Source organism: Micromys minutus, assembly GCF_963924665.1.
Source record: "Micromys minutus genome assembly, chromosome: 16".
Taxonomy (NCBI): Eukaryota; Metazoa; Chordata; class Mammalia; order Rodentia; family Muridae; genus Micromys; species Micromys minutus.
In genome coordinates this window covers 15,488,369-15,506,188 of record NC_137985.1, presented here as the reverse complement: position 1 = coordinate 15,506,188, position 17,820 = coordinate 15,488,369, and the positions used below count along the sequence as shown (strand labels likewise).

The following is a 17,820-nucleotide window of genomic DNA, read 5'->3' as shown; positions in this document are numbered from 1 at the left end:
GATTACATTGATGGATTTCCATATGTTAAATAATCCCTGCATCCCAGTGATGAAGCCTATTTGATTATGGTGAAAGATCTTTTTGATGTTTTCTTGGATTCGGTTTGCAAGGGTTTTGTTGAGTATATTTGCATCGATGTTCATAAGTGAGATTGATCTGAAGTTCTCCTTACTTGTCTGGTCCTTGTGTGCTTTATGAATGAGGGTTATTGTATCCTCCAAAAATGAGTTAGGTAGAGTTCCATCTGATTCTATTTTGTAGAATATTTTGGAGAGTATTGGATTTAGGTCTTCAATAAATGTTTGATGGAATTCTGCACTGAACCCATCTGGACCTGGGCTTTATTTGTTTGGGAGGCTTTTGATGACTGCCTCTATTCCTTTAGGTATAATGGGATTATTTAGATGGTTTACCTGGTCCTGGTTTAACTTTCATATCTGGTATCTGTCTAGGAATTCATCCATCTCCTCCAGTATTTCCAGAATTGTTGAGTATAGGTTTTTATAGTAGGATCTGATGATTTCTTGAATTTCCTCAGTTTCAGTCATTATGTCTCCCCTTTCATTTCTGATTTTGTTAATTTGGATACTCTCTCTTTGCCCTCTAGTTAGTCTGGCTAAAGGTTTATCAATCTTGTTAAATTTCTCAAAGAACCAGTACTTGGTTTTGTTGATTCTTTCTTTTTTTTTTATAAATAATAAACTTCAAAATTTAATTAGGAAACTGGTATGTGGGTGAAACAACCTGTGTTAAAATACCCAAAATTTGTCTTTTTTTAAAAAACAACTTTATTTTACAAAACAAAAATAAATGTACAGATTTTAAACATTTTTGCTTAAAATTATACATTTTTTCAGTACTTTTTTTCAGATTTTAACATAATTTTTACATAAAACTATATGAATATATTTTTTAGTCAGTACTTGATTTTTTTAATGTTCCTTTTTATTTCTATTTGTTCTATTTCTGCTCTAAGTTTGATTATTACTTTCTGTCTTCTCCTCTTGGATGTATCTGCTTCCTTTTGTTCTAGAGCTTTCAAGTGTGCTGTCATGTTGCTAGTTTATGCTCTCTCCAGTTTCTTGTTGGAAGCTCCTCAGAGCTATGAGATTTCCACTCAGTACTGCTTTTATTTGATCCCATCAGTTTGGTTATGTCATGTTTTCATTTTCATTGAATTCTGGAAAATCCTTAATTTCTTTCTTTGTTTCTTTTTTGACCATGCAATTGTTTAATAGAACATTGTTTAGTTTCCATATGTATGTGGGCTTTTTGTTGTCTTTGTTGTTATTAAAGACCAGCCTTACACCAATGTGATCTGAAAGGATGCATAGGAGTAATTCAAACTTCTTATATTGATTGAGGCTTGTTTTGTGACCAATTATGGGGTCAATCTCTGAGAAGATGCAGGGAGGTGCTGAGAAGAAGTTGTAAACTTTTGTTTTAGGATGTTGTGTTCTGTAGACATATATTAATTCCAGTTGGTTAATAATATCTGCTAGTTTTATAGTGTCCTTGTTCAGTTTCTGTTTCCATGATCTGTTCATTAGTGAGAGTGGGATGTTGAGGTCTCCCACTATTATTGTGTGTGGTGAAATGTATTTTTTGAACTTTAGTAGTATTGATTTTATGAATATGGGTCCTTTTGTATTTGGAGCATGCATGTTAAGGATTGAGAGTTCCTCCTGACAGATTTCTCCTGTAATGAGTAAACATTGTTCTTCCTTATCTTTTTTGATAACTTTTGGTTGAAAATTTACTTTATTCGATATTAGAATGGCCACTCCAGCTTGCTTCTTGGGGCCATTTGCTTGGAAGTTTTTTTCTCAACCTTTTACTCTGAGATAGTGTCTGTCTTTTTCTCTGAGATGAGTTTCCTATATGCAGCAAAATGCTGAGTTTTATTTATGTATCCAGTCTGATAGCCTACGTCTTTTTATTGGGGAGTTGAATCCATTTATGTTAACAGATATCAAGGAATAGCTGTTGCTGTTTCCTGCTCTTTTTGCTTTTGTTGGTTGAATTGTGCCTTTGTGTCTTTTTTCTTTTGTTTTTTTTTTAAATTGAACAACTTTATTTTAAAAAACAAAGATAAATGTACAGATTTTAAACATTTTTGCATAAAAGTATCTGAATACATTTTGTCAGTACTTAATTTTTTTAAAGGTTTGATAGTATGCATGAAAATCTTCCTAGTTACTATGAAGATAAAGTACATGTAAAACAAGATGTAACCTGTAAATAGTCAACGTTTTCTTGGTGTGTAAAGATTAAGCATAATTGTTTTTCATTTTCTTTTTTAAATTTTTTCTTTTGGCCTTTGTTTTTTTTTTTTTTTTTTTTTTTTTTTTTTTTTGAACTTCATATAGTCTGTGAATTGTTGGGTGTTCAGAGCTTTCTGGGGTTAGTATCCAATTATCAGTGACTGCATATTATGTCTGTTCTTTTGTGACTGGGTTACCTCACTGCGGATGTTATTCTCTACATGCATCCATTTTCTTAAGAATTTCATAAGGTCATTGTATAAATATACCACAAATTTTGTATCCATTTATCTACTGTAGGACATCTGGGTTCTTTCCAGCTTCTGGCAATTCTAAATAGGGCAGCTATGAGCATTGTGGTACATGTGTCTTTCTTGTATGTTAGTGCATCTCTGGGGTATATGCCCAGAATTGGAATAACTGGGTCTGCAAGTAGGACTATGTCCAATAATTTGAGGACCCACCAGACTGATTTCCAGAGTGGTTGTACCGATTTATAAACCCACCAACAGTAGAGGAGTCTTCCTCTTTTTCTGCATACTAACGAGCATCTGCTGTCATCCGAGTTTTTGGTAGTTTTTACTGCATATATAATCTTAGGAATGGACGGGCCTATGCATTTGGTCAGCTGTGAGAACTCTTAATTATTCTGTATTGTATACTTTCTGAGTATTACAAAACATTCCTTTGGAATTTTTTGATCTCTGCGTGGTGAGGAGTTTCACTTCCCTTTTAAACATTCAAAGTCATAATGAGTGTCCCTCCAAGATGGAAATTTTCTACCCATAAGAAATTCTTACACAGCAGAGATCCATTTTAGAAAAGTTTAGCATAAATGGGGATTCTTTGAGATTGTAGCTTCAGCACTAAGAAATCCCTTATGATCTTTCTGTTTTGTTTTCATTCAGGAAATGAACATGACCATTTGTCTTCAGAGTAAAGTTTAATCTTATGATCGCTTATATTTGTCTATGAGCAGTATTTGATTAGGTGTCGTAAAGTGTCAGGGTGAACGTAAAATGAAAACTCTTATTTGAACAAAGCTCCATTGCTATTCTTGAACATTGAAAGTTTTAAGATATTTATCAGGTTGTAGAAAATAGTGGCAGATACAATACAAACAACAAAGAAAAAGACATTATGCTCAATCCTTACTCACCAAGAAAACATTGAATAATCTTGGGTTACATCCTGTTTTACATGTACTTTTTGTTCATTGTATCTAGTAAGACCTTAATGCAGAGTATCAAACCTTAAAAAAAAAAAAAAAAAAAAAAAAAAACAAGCACTGAAAAAATGTATTTGTATATTTATGCAAAAATGTTTAAATTTTTTCCTTTTATAATGTTTTGTAAAATAAAGTTTTTTTTTAAAAAAGAAGCGATCTATATTTTAATATCAGCATGAACGCAAAACTGTTGAAACAGTTACAGCTGACCAGGAAAAGCAGGCTGAGAGCATCATCTTTACTAAAGCAGCTTTGTTAAATATCTTTTCTTGTTGCCTGGTAGTAGCCACACTTGCCATCTCAGGGTTCCAACTTTACATCAGCATTTGACCCAATTTGGAAAATATTCATTGTTACCTATATTATCATCTACCAAAATATATTCTACATGGACAACATCACATTGGCATACTACGTAGTTCTCAAAGAATTTGTTATGCCAAAATCTTGCTTTTCCCTACCCTGGAGAAAATGAAGAAGTCAGGGAATCTTTGCTCAAGAGAGTGATGGAACACACGAGTGTGGGTATTGTATACCCCAGGAAAGCTCTGATTTTATTGGGAAAATCAATTTTAACTTTACAGATAGTTGATCCTTTATTTCTGATATATAAACTTAATTCCAAGAAAATAAAGTTTTTAATGAGAGTAATGCTTTTCTATGAATTTTATTGATGAATAAAATGAGAGTGTGAACAAAGAAGAATCACTATTTTATTCCCCTATAAAATTCAAGGTAACATATGTCTTTCATGTACTCAAGAACCTTTAAGGCTAATGAATTCTAAAGCAAAACAATACCTCCTTTGTAAAGAAATGGGAATTGGTATGAAATTTTAAGGTTAACTCTGTTTACATGCATGAGCTATTATTATATAAGGACATTAATAATAAATTACAGGAATTTATAAATACATAAAAATATAAAACCAAATATCACCCAGGTAAATTTTTTGAAGACTTGGACATTATAGTTATTATTTTATTTGCAATTTCAAAAAACTCACACAAAAATTATTTTTCAGTTACTGTTACACTTTTTCCCAAATACAGAAAAAACGCAAAAACTTTAGAAGGAGTAAAAATACAAGGGCAAGAAATTTATATGTTGTTGTGTGAATAAAAAATGTAATACATGCCAATTCTAGGGCCCACATCATTGAAATATGTGAGTAAGAACACGGGAAGGATCTCATAAAATTAAATTGGAGAAAACTAAGCCTGCACCATTCATAAATGTCAGTAATATTAGTGAATGTGAATATCTTAGAAGGAATGATAATTTTTAAATGAAAACCTCCTTATAACACAATTCAGGATGCATACTTTTAGACAGCTAGATGAGTTTGTAAATTCAGAGCAATTGAGCTCAAGAAGACAGCATTTTTACCCCAAATATACAGCTACCTATTAATGAAACATATAAAGTTGAATGGATTCTTTTCAATAAGTATATTTAAAGTAGAACATTTTTTTTTTACCTACACTTCAATAAAAATTTTAGTTGCCACTACCTGTGATAGAAATAGAGTTTAAAATGTAAATCATAGTTACTAAATGATAAGAAGGTGAACTGGGGTATTGTCAAATGAACAACAAATAAATAATCCAAATTGATATTTGCTTTTTCCAAGTTAATGGAACTAAGTTGGAAAAATTTGTACAGGAATCCATAAAGGATGGATATCCCTCTACAAATGTCCGGAATATTATTTTTGAGAATGCATGTACAGATATAAGAAAAAACTGATTCTATTAATTTAATCCCCCGTTCTCAAAAAATATTACACACAATTATGTTTTTGTATTATACTTACATCCACACAGATAAACTTAGTCCATAACTCCAAACAAATACGTTTGTCATATGTGGTATTTACATGGCTATTGGATAAAATAATATCTAAAAGTTAGGGCATTAGTATACAGACTTGCCAATTTTATTTCTAGCACACAAATAATGGCAAAAATAATTTGTGTGTTTGACTCGTAAAAGCATGTATTATAATGGATTGAGAGTAGAAGTTCTATGACTTTACAGGGAAAATCTGAAAAGGTTTCTATTTGCTCAAAGAAGTTATTAATTAAGAGCATGAATAAATAAATTCACAGAAGTGTATCTTGCTGAACCAGTACCTTTATTCATGAAAAAAAAAAAAGTATAGCAAAGGCAGCTTCAAAAACAGATGCCTACCGCAGTATGACTGATGGCTTAGAATTGCTATACTCTAAAATCTCTCTGATCAACTTAACAACTTCCATCCAAACTCTCTAGAACTCACAGGGACTAAAACACCAAACATTGAGCACACAAGGAGAGACCCATGGCTCCTGTTGCATATATTGCAGAGGATGGCATTGTCTGTCATCAATGAGAGAAGAGGCCTTTTGTTAAGTTAAGGCGAGTTTTTCCAGTATAGGGGAACACCAAAGCCCTGAGATGGAGAGGTGATTGTTAGAGGGAGCATCTTCATTGATTCAAGTGGAAATGTAGGGGTAATTGAAGGGGGGGTGGAATGGGATAGCATTTGAAGCATAAATATAGAGAATATCCAATAAAATATTAAATTAGAAAAAAGAAATAAGTTGAAAGATTTTAATTGAATTAGAACACTTAATCTAAGTCAATTTTTCGACTAAAATGGAACTAGTCTACCCCACTATCTGAATGAAAGGCCAGTAAAATTTTGTAATATTTCTAAATGGAAAATTATTTTTTATCTTAAAAAACAAAAACAAAAACAACTACAATAAGAATGAATTCTCTCTTCAGAAACTTTGATGCAACTGTAACACTTTGGAGAAATTTTTGAATATTATCATTTTCAGAACTTTCTCAGGCTTTTCAAGTTTACTTCTATATATTTTCAGTATAAGAGCTATATTATATAATAGCTAAATATAATAAAAACTCTCAGAGTTTTACCTCTGACATCCAGCAAATATGGGACTATCAACAACATCTAAAACCATATATAGACTGAGAAAATTATGAAGTGTGAATTAGCTTTCTTGTGTATGAACTAATGAGCCTTTATGTTTGAAATTTTAGTTCCAATATTTCTGAACATTTAAATTAGAATGAGGATTGATTTTTCTTATTTGAGAACCTATAAAGGAAAATTTTCCTTTCTTATAAAGAAAAAGCTTCTGTGAATTTTGCCTTTCAAAAATAATGAAAACATAAAGAAGAAGCTAGCTTGTCTAACAAACACAAAAATTGTAGTGAATTAGTTATTAACTAGTAAATTAACTATTGATTAATGTGAAACAAAGTAGTTGTTTTTCTGGGATACATTTTATCTGACACAGAATATGAAGTGAAAATGTCAATAAATATTCTATCTACATAAAGCATTTCTTTTATATGCAATAGTTATACATTTATGCCTTTAAGAGAGGTTTATACATTTTCTTTGAATTGGAAGTATGACCATTATTTTTTTAAATTTTTGCCTCAGTAGATTAGAACACAAATCTATGGTAAACAAATGATCCCAATGATGAGCTGCCTCAAGGAGTCCTTGATTTCTTTGCTCCTCAAGCTGTAGATGAAAGGATTTAACATTTGAGGGACCACACTGTACATCATAGATGTTATTACATTACTAATTGAGGAGTTGGAAACTGAAGCATTCATGTACACACCTAAACCAGTCCCATAGAATAAAGTTACCACTGAAAGATGAGACCCACAGGTTGAAAATGCTTTATGCCTCCTGCCAACTGATGACATCTTCAGAATAGAGGATACGATTTGAGTATAAGAGAAAATAATTCCAGAGAGTGGGATAACTGAAAATACAATGGTTGTAGTATAAATAAAACGAATATTGATCAGTGTATCAGAGCAGGCCATGTTGGTAATTTGACCAAGTTCACAGAAGAAGTTAGGGACTTTCTGTCCTGCGCAGAAGGACAGTTGCAATGCCAGACATGTGTGGAGTAGTGCATTTATTGTGCTAATAAGCAAAGAAAGTAATACTAGGAAAATGCATAGGAAGTGGTTCATAATGATTGTGTATCTTAAAGGTTGACAAATGGCCACATAGCGGTCATAAGCCATCACAGTGAGGAGACAGCTTTCTAAACCACAGAATGTCAACATAAGATATACCTGAGACAGACAGCCTATGTAAGTGATGCTCTGATCATGGATTTGGATGTTCAACAGCAACTTTGGGACTATCGTTGTGCTTGTACAGATATCAGTGAAAGACAGATTGCCAAGAAAGAAGTACATGGGAGTGTGGAGGCGGGAGTCCTTGCTCACAAGCACTATAATGAGTAGGTTTCCAATGATGGTGATAAGGTACATAGACAGGAACAAGTTGAAGAAGAGAGGTTGCAGTTGAGGGACATATGTTAGTCCCATGAGGAAGAATTCTGAAATACCAGTTTGGTTTGTAGGTTCCATGGATATGCTTGAATATTGACAAAAGTATGCAATAAAATATTATATTATTTTTTTTTGTGGAGAAGAGCAACATAAAATTAGTTTAGGGCAGATATAAACAGAATTGTACTATTTTGAGTTACTTTTAATAATGTCAAAGATCATGAGAAATAATGATGTGTTTTAAAATAAATACTCCCAACTGAAGCTTGGAAAGAAGACTCCTGGGTAGAGAGAACTAAGTCCTCTTGCACAGGATTCAGGTATGTTTCTCCATAATGTGGTCTGGAAGCTCTAATTTCATGTGAACAACTCCAGAACTTAGGATTTCTTCTCCTTTTTAAAAGATTATCTCACATGTGGCACTCAAACCCTGACCAAGGCACAGGTTAAGAAATAAAAATTAAAAAATTAAAAATAACTCATTGAGTTTTCTTTCCCCCTAAAGCTTGAGAAACAGTAAATATAAAATAAAAACTTCCTTAGTTATAATATAAACTACAAAATTCATTTTTTTAATCACCTGCCTCCACTTCTCATGTTCATTTGAGTTTCAATAGCTAATCAATCTACAGAGTACAAAGATACTGCGAACATTCAACTGGTGATGAGACTTCATTGACTAATAAAGCACTACACTTTAATTTTTAAAGGCATCTATAACTTAAAGAAAAATGGCAGACTATCATGAAAGTTACAAACTAAAAATCAATAGCAACAGCAAAATATTTTGGCTTGAATCAGAATCACCTCATGTTATCCTCCTGGATTGCAGTTGAACTGATCATGTTTTTGATACACTTATAAGATGATGGCTTAGAACCAATGCACACAACCAACAGAGGAAAAGTCTGATTTCTGCTCTTCTCTGTGCAACTTGAGTTTATGAACCTCCTGCACCTATGTCTCAACAAAATGTGTAATTACCATTCCTAAATTATCACAGACTTAACACTCTATTTTCACATTATAGTATTTGATTTCAAATGTACTCTTAAGCATACCTTCACTTTATGCACTCTAAAATCTACTCATTGGTGTAATTTAGAGAAATGCAGAACATAATTTCAGATGAATTTGAGTTAAAACTGGTAAATTTTTCCCAAAAACTATGAGCTCATAAGTTTTGTAACTGAAAACCAAAGGACTCCGCTTGCAAATCAATCTTACAGGAAGTGTAGAGACCATGTTGATGACTCTCATTTATTTTAAAATTATTGATGGTTTAATAAAATATAGGACATATCACTATATACAATAATAATATACTTGAAAAATATCAAAAAATTTAAATGATGTAATACTGAGTTCTTTATTCAACAATTTGTTTCTTGATAGAGTCAGGTAACACAAAGAGAAATCTAGATGTACAAAATGAGAGTACTCATAAAGAGCAATGATTTTCTTCTCACAATAATAGGAAAATAGCTATAATAACAACAATCACTTAGTGTAATAATTATTTCACACATTCTGCATTTAGAAGATATACATGTTACATATTGTGTTAATGAGTCATGTCATAAATATATTCCAAACTATTGTATTTATTTTATACTCAGAAACTTCAGTCAAATCAGAAACCTCTCATTGAGAACCAATTTGAACTCAATTGATTCTCAGTTCACAACTTGTCCTTCTCGAAACCTCAAATTATGCATCTGAAACTTCATGACCTTTTACGCATTTGCACTGGAATTAAGTTCCACAATGACTTCCTGGAATTTTTTTCAATGACAAAAAAAAAAACAAAAGAAAAAAACTAACAAAAACTGTCTACACTATCGTGAATATTTTAGAAACTTTATCAAGATACTGGAGACCACCACTCTTTTTGTATGTATTTGTGTGTGTGTGTGTGTGTGTGTGTGTGTGTTTAAATGTGTGTGTGTTTGTAAACATCAATTTAGTAAAGGCATATTATACAGTGATAACCTGATTTAAATAATTTAATTAGTTACATAAAAAAAATTGTGAGTGTTACTGTAAGTGGTATATCATGAAGAAGTCTGTGGTATATCATGAAGAAGTCTATAGTATAAAAGAACTTTAGACATTTTGAACACAGAGAGGTTAGTGCATTTTTTACTGTCGACCATGATTACATAATAGAAAACAAATAAAGGACACAATGTTGTCTACAGAAGAATAAGCAAAACCATGTGTTTCTCAAATATTGATTTATTCATTTTGCAAATGCTATAAATAATAGTTGAAGTTCCAGCTCTCCTATAACACTTGAATTTATTTCTAGGGAGAATAAGTACCATGTCATGTGTGTCCTTTCATAACATTTTATGTTATAGTATCAACATAATATGTCTGCTTTGTCTTGCCATTAAGACCTTTATACTTATAAATCCATAATATGTATGTAATTTAAACTGGAATTCATAATTGATGTTTTTAAAGTTAATAGTAATATGTGCACTCATAATTTTCTGAAATTTAATGATAATCACATTTGATATTTGGTAACAACACACTGGTTCCTTTTTTTAAGTGATAAGTAATATGCTTACTTTTAGTTATTTATGAATACATGTCTAACACTGATTACTATACAGAAATGTTATATTAAATTCAAGACCAAATGTCTTTCTCAAAAGCAGATGAATGAAAAGCAATACTCAAGGAATATGTTTTATATATTTTCTACTTTGCTTTTTCAAAGAAAGATCTGAAATACAACAATATATCAGCCCTGATTAATTATGTGAAAAAGCAGCGTATTGTCATGGGTATTTCTTGTCAATATTAAGCACTGGCCACCCTGGTTCTTCTGATCTCTATTTAAAAAAACTAAGTGATTCATACCAAACTTAGTGAAGAAGACTGACATTGTGGAGCAATATGAGGCATTCTCAAAAGGCGATAATGGAAAATGCTTAGAAAAATCATGTCAAAGTTTTCTATAGATAGCTGTGTAGTTAGGGTATCTAAAAAAGACCTATGAAAGACATTGCTTTATCCAGATCATGTAGATCATTTACAGACCATTTTGGATTAATTTTCAAGGCAGCAGTTATTTATCTTTATTTTTTAACCAGAATTTATTCTTCTCTATTAAAACATTATAAAGTTTTTAATTAAAATCACTAACTTTTACCAGCCTTATAAGTTGGGCTTGCAAATTTAGGTAGGCATAACATTATTGTTAGGCATTCTATTCTTTTAAGTAAAAGTTATTTTCTGGTGTTTAAATATAATTAATGCAACAGGCACATTTTCCATAATTATCAAGTCTTTTAGTATCAGTGCATATACCTAACATGCTGCTTTTATTCATATTCTCTCAGATATTTCTATTGAAAATATTTGATCCTGACTAAAAAGTTTCAAGACGCTGCTTTGTATATGTCTGTCTTCCTCTTTAGTTCTTAAAGTAAGCTTAATTGACAGAACTACCTCTCCATCTCCTGATGCATATTAGAATACGCAAAGATAATTAAAGATGAGATGACAGTTAGGGGTTAAATATATTCCAAATTCCTATTTAACCCGTAACACCCCAAAAGATAATTAAATGTAAAGATGTTTCTCAAAAAGTAAATTATATCAATATGTGGACAATTATGGTATGGTATCCTGGTCCAATATGACTTGTGCCCCTGTTCAAATTAAAAGATGAGTGAGATATGTAAACACACCTGTGTACATACAGATACATGTATTCATTAAATAACAATACAAAGGAAGAATAAGCATCAGCAAGCCTTAGAAAAGAAAAAAATATAATATTTGATTTCTCTACTAACTCCAGAATTACAGAAAAATATTTGATTATTTTTAAGGCATTAATTTCAGCATTTTAAAGGAGAAACTTAGCAAACTAACACTTTCACCAAATCTCTGGACACTAATACCAGAGCAGCTTAAGGAAATATGTGAATGATTTGAGATAGTTATTATAGTAAAGGCATGACTAATATCTGGTCATAAGAAAATGGACACTGTACTTCTAGACAGTATTTTACCATCAGAAAGAGACATGTGCATTGAAGTACAAATATATAGGTTTAACCATCAAGAAACATTTGACAAGTGGATTAAAAGGTCTTATTTTCATATATTGTGTTACATGCCCTCACTTCCTCCAAGGATAAATTTTAATTTATCCTTGCCTTTAATTTTAATGTCCTCTGTAAGGTACCATGATAATACACCTGTTACCTTACTGATGATGATGCCCAGAACCTTAACTCGATGTTGTACAAGATTGGCTACCTTAGGAATCAGTGGGATCCTGGAAAACCATGATCATCTTTGGATGAATGCATATCTTTGTTTGGATGATGCTTCATCTTAACATACAAAGAACATTAGCCAGTTATTGAGTCTGACAGTGTGTCGTGTATGTATAATAGATACTTAACATCCAATGCTTCCCACTAGACCATCTGTTTTACTGCAATTCTAATCCCAAGAGTGCAAGGCTTAACTACTGAGTATATAGAAGTGTAGTATTTAATGTGCATGCTTTGATGACCTCTGAGGATAGGAATACTATTCTATTGTTTCTGATCACATTTATGAAGAATATTTTCAAAGCCTTTTTCATTTGTTTACAAGAAGTTTTATGTTTGCTTTTTATTTTTATGTAGAAAATTCTAATCTATTTTTTGATTTATATTTTTCTTATCTTATTTAATAAGTTAATGCTTTGACAATTTTTATACATATATATACAATTTATTTTGGCTCCTGACTTCCCACACTTTCTTATCCCAGTCATTTCTATACCACAGTCAGTTTTATCTTCATTATATAACACATTGAATTCTATCATATCCATCTGAGTGTCAATCAGATGTGATTAATCCATTAGAGATTGATAAGGTAAGCAGTGAACATTATAATATAAAGAATCAATTTTCTCTTTTCTTGTATCTTCCCATATATAAAAAAGCCAAGCAGTAAGGGATAAAGCTTCCAGAGTCATTTCTCCATTAGCACTGAGCTGTGGACATGTCTAAATTTCTGCAGACTGCAATCAACTATAATTATTGAACATTCATTTCTGTCGTTCCATATATGAGCTAGAGGACATTTTGTTCATTATCTTCTGTCTCCTATATTTTTTTCTGTTTCATCTGTTTCGGTGTTCCCAAAGCCTTAAAGAGTAAGACCCACATTTATGCTCTAAAACTAAAATCTTTTCACTTACTTGAGTGTGTTTTGTGTAGACACAAGTTTCTGAATTCACAGAAGTTTACTAGAAATGGAAGCTTCTCTGATTATAGCCAAAAGTTGTATCTGTGATGAACACACACACACACACACACACACACACACACACACACACACACACACACGCATGCACGCATGCACTGAAATTTTAGTTAGACAGTAGAATTAGAATCTCTAAGGCTAATGACTTCCCTTGAAATCAGCTTTTGAACAGTTTTACAGTAACAGACATGAATTCCTACCTATGATGTGGCCCTTAAATCTAGTCTCTAAGTTGTCTCTTACTCCTATAACATTTACCATTTTTGCCATCATTGAATATATATGTAAAATTTACTTAACATTTCAATCTATCACCCCATCCCATTCTCCTAAGAGAAGTGGAGGCTTTCCTTCAGTACCAATCACCCTTGAAACATCTTGTTGCAGTAGGCCTAAGTACAACCACTTGCACTGCAGTTTAGTTATGGGAAGGGATCATATGGTGGATAACCAAGTGAGAGATGGCCTCCATTCTGATTTTTACGGAGCCCACATAAAGACCAAGATAGATGCCTTCTATAAAACTTTAAGGATCCTAATTTCAGACCCTGTGCGATCTTTTATTAATGACCGACTCTCTGTGAAAACCCCATGGTTCCAGATTAGTTCACTTTATATGTATCTTTTGGTGTCCTTGACCCTTCCCCCAACTCACCTAAATCTACCACAACTCTTCGACACTATTCCCCAAGAATCACGTGCTATTTACTTGTGGGTCTCTACGTCTCTTTCCTTCAGCTCCTGGAACCTCTCAAGAGACAGTTATTCTAGAGGGTCCTGTGTGCCAATATAACATGGTATCATTAGTAGGTCAAGAATTTGCTATCTTACGTGGGTTCAAGTTATATTCAACTTACATTCAAGTTGGGCCAGTCATTGGTTGGCCATTCCCTCAATCACTGCTCCCTGTTTATTCATGCATCTGGCTATAGGAGGTGGCCACCTCTCCACTGATTTCCATCAGCCCCAGTTCTCTTCTTCCTTTCCTTCCATACCTGATCATTATACCTATACCACCCATTACTCCCTCTCCCACTCAGTTGCCTCTCTCCAATCACATTTGATTACTATATTTTTCACTTCTGAATGAGTCTCACACAGGTTTCCTTGGACCATTCTTATTACCAAGTTGCTTTGGGGGTCTGTATTGCACCTTGCTTATGTCACTTTATATGTAATATTCAATTATAAGTGTGTACATACCATATGTATCTATCTGAGTCTGAATTACATTATTGAACATGTTATTCTGAAGTTCCTCCCATTCTCCTGCAAATATCATGATTTTTTCATATTTGGGTAGTATTCCATTATGTAAATATACCACTTCTTTTTTTATTCATTCTTCCATTGAGAGATAGTTTAGCTGTTTCCAGTTTCTATCTACTACCATAAAAGTTCTATGAACATAGCTGAGCAAGTGTTTGCTGTATATTGAAATATCTAATGGGTATTTGCACAGGAGAGATAAAACTATATCTGTCTTGAAGTAGAAATGATAGCAATATTCTGTGAAAGCACCAAATTGATTTCCAAATGTATTGTAGAAATCTGGGCTCCCACAAGCAAAGGATGTGCATTCTCTTGTTTCACAAGGTTGCCAACATAAGTTCTAACTTGAATTTTTGTTCTTAGCTATTCTGATCCGTATAATATGGGATTTTGATTTGCATTTTGCTGATGACTATGGACATTGAACAAATTTAAGTAATTTTTGGCTATTACATATTTCTCTTTTGGGAATTCTATTTGGCTCTGTACTCCATTTTAAATGGGTTATTTGGTGTACTGATGTTATTCTCCTGAATTCTCTATATATTTTGGATATTGGTCCTCCATCAGATGCAGGTTGGTAAAGATATTTTTTCATTCTCTAGGCTTCCATATTGTCCTGTTGAAGGTTTCTGCAGTCTTGCAAAAGCTTTTCCTGTTCAAGAGATTTCATTTAATAATTGTTGAACTTAGTGCCTGATCTATTTGTTGTTCTTTTCTGCAATAAGTCTTCCATGTCAATATGTTCAAGGCAGTTTCCCATATTCTCTTCTATTATCTTCAGTGTGCTTGTTTTTGTACTGAGATCTTTGATCCATTTTGGACTACAGTTTTGAGCAAGATGATAAATATCAGTCTAGTTGTGTTATACTACATTAGACATCCGGTTAGACAAACTCCATTTATTGAACATGATATCTTTTTTTTTTCATTGTACAGTTTTTGTTTATTTGTAAAAAAAATCAAACCACAAGTGTTTGTAGGTATTTCTGGCTCCTTATTTAAATTCCATTAATCAATTTGTCTAATTTTATGCCACTACCATGAGGCTTTTTACTAATGTTGCTCTATAGTAGAGCTTAAAATCATAAATGGCGCCGCCTCCAGAAGTTCTTTTATTGTGGAGGATTACTTTACCATCTGAATTGTTCTTTTCATTATTTTTGTTATTGTTGATGCTGCTGCTGTTCCATATGAAGTTGAGAATTGCTAGTACAAGGTCAGTAAAGAATTATGTTGGAATTTTGATGAGAATTGCATTGAGTCTGTAGATTGCTTTGGTAAGATAGCCACTTTTACACTGATTCAGGAACATGGGAGTTCTTTTCATCTCCTGATACCCTGCTCAAATACTTTATTTAGAGTCTTGAAGTTCTTTTAATACACGTCTTTAACTGGCTTGTGTAGAGTTAAACCAATATATTTGTTATTTCAGTACAATATAAAAAGTATTATTTTCTAAATTTCATTCTTATCCTGTTTATTATTTATACAAAGGAGGGCTGAGGATATTTTTAGCTGATTTTTAATCTAGTCACTTTGCAGAGGTATTTTTCATCTTTAGAAGTTATCCTTTAGAAATTTGTAGTCAACAATTTGTACAATTTCAGCATTTTGTAAAAGGGATACTTTGACCTCTTTTTTTTTTCCATTTTGTATCACATTGATCTCCTTTATTTGTCTTATTATTTTTACCAGAATTTCAAAAACTATGTTAAATGGATTTGGAGAAAGTAGGCAGTCTTTTTCTGTCAGCATTCCTGCTTTAATAACAGAACAGATATTCTTGGTAGTTACATTTCAAATGTTAGCCCCTTTCACCCCACTCACATCCATCCTTCCCCTCCACTTATTTCCATGAAGGTGCTCCCTTTTCCAACCACCCTCTCTCCACCTGAGTGCCTTGGTATTCTTCTACACTGGAAAAAAACACACCTTCACTGAACCAGAAGCATTTTCTCCCATTGATGCCAGACAATACTATCCTCTGCTACATATGCAACTTGAGCCATAAGTCTCTCCATGTTTACTCACTGGTTAGTATATTATTCCCTGGGAGTTCTGAATGGTTTGGTTGATTGATAATATTGTTATTCCTATGAGGTTGAAAATCCTTTCAGCTCCTTCACTCTGTTCTCTAGCTTCTTCATTGGAGACCCCATGTTCAATCTGATGGTTAGCTGCAAGCATCCTCAGCTGTATCTGTACATCCTCAGCAGATCCCCTCAGGGGGTATCCATATCTGGCTCCTGCCAGTAAGCACATCTTGGGATCAAGAATAGAGTTTGTGCTTGGTACCTGCTTATTGAGTGGATCCCTGGGTGAGACAGTCTATGAATGACATTTTCTTCAATACCTGCTCCTTTATTTGTTCCTGTATTTCTTCCCATGAGTGATTTATTCTTCCATCTAAGAAAAACTAAGGCATCCACATTCTGGCCTTTTTTCTTTTTGAGATTCATAAGGTCTCTGCATTATTTCTTGGTTATTCAGAGCTTTTGAACTAGTATCCATTTATCAGTGTGTATATATCATGCATGTTCTTTTGTGACTTTGTTACCTCATTCAGAATAATTGCTTATACTTCCATCTATTTGCCTGCTATTACATAAAGCCATTGTTTCTAATAGCTTAGTATTACACCAGTGTGTAAATGTACTGTAATTTTTTTTTATCTATTGCACTATTGAAGGGCATCTGGATTGTTTTCAGTATCTGTAAGGCTGATATGAACTTGGTAGAGTATGTGTCCTTGTTATATGTTGGAGCTTCATTTGGGTATATGACTAGGAATGTATAGTTGAGTCATCAGGTAGTATAGTACTATGACAAATTTTCTGATAAAACCTAAGACTGATTTCCAGAGTGGTTGTACCTGTTTGCAATCCCACCAAGAGTGGAGGAATGTTCCATTTTCTCAACATACTCACCATCATTTGCTGACACCTGATGTTTTTGTCTTAGCCATTTTGACTGGTGTGAGGTGAAATCTCATGGAAGTTTTGATTTGTATTTCCCTGATGACTTGGGTTGTTGAACATTTCTTTAGGTACTTCTCAGCCATTTGATATTTGTCAGTTGAGAATTCTTTGTTCAGCTTTGTACCCCATTTTATAATAGTATTATTTGATTCTCTGGAGTCTAACTTCTTGAATTTTTGTATATATTGGTTATTAATCCTCTATCAGATGTAGGATTGGTAAAGATCCTTTCCCAGTCTGTTGGTCTCTGTTTTGTCCTATTGACAATGTCCTTTCCCTTAAAGAAGCTTTGCAATATCATGAGGTTCAATTTATCAATTCCTGTTTTTAGAGCATAAGGCATTGGTGTTCTGTTCAGGAAAATTTCCCCTGTGCCTATGCATTCTAATCTTTTTCCCAATTTCTCCTCTATTAGTTTCAGTATATCTGGTTTTATATGGAGGCATT

The 17,820-nt window shown here is 32.9% G+C and overlaps 1 protein-coding gene across 1 annotated transcript; it reads right to left on the bottom strand.

The window, feature by feature from the left end:
* Nucleotides 1-6,970: 6,970 nt before the first annotated feature.
* Nucleotides 6,971-7,909, bottom strand: LOC308430786 (olfactory receptor 7G2-like; the record flags this gene model as incomplete). The annotated part of the gene is made up of 1 exon (XM_080930073.1): nucleotides 6,971-7,909. The coding sequence occupies one exon, from the start codon at nucleotides 7,907-7,909 to the stop codon at nucleotides 6,971-6,973; it is 939 nt and encodes a 312-aa protein (XP_080786199.1).
* Nucleotides 7,910-17,820: the final 9,911 nt, after the last annotated feature.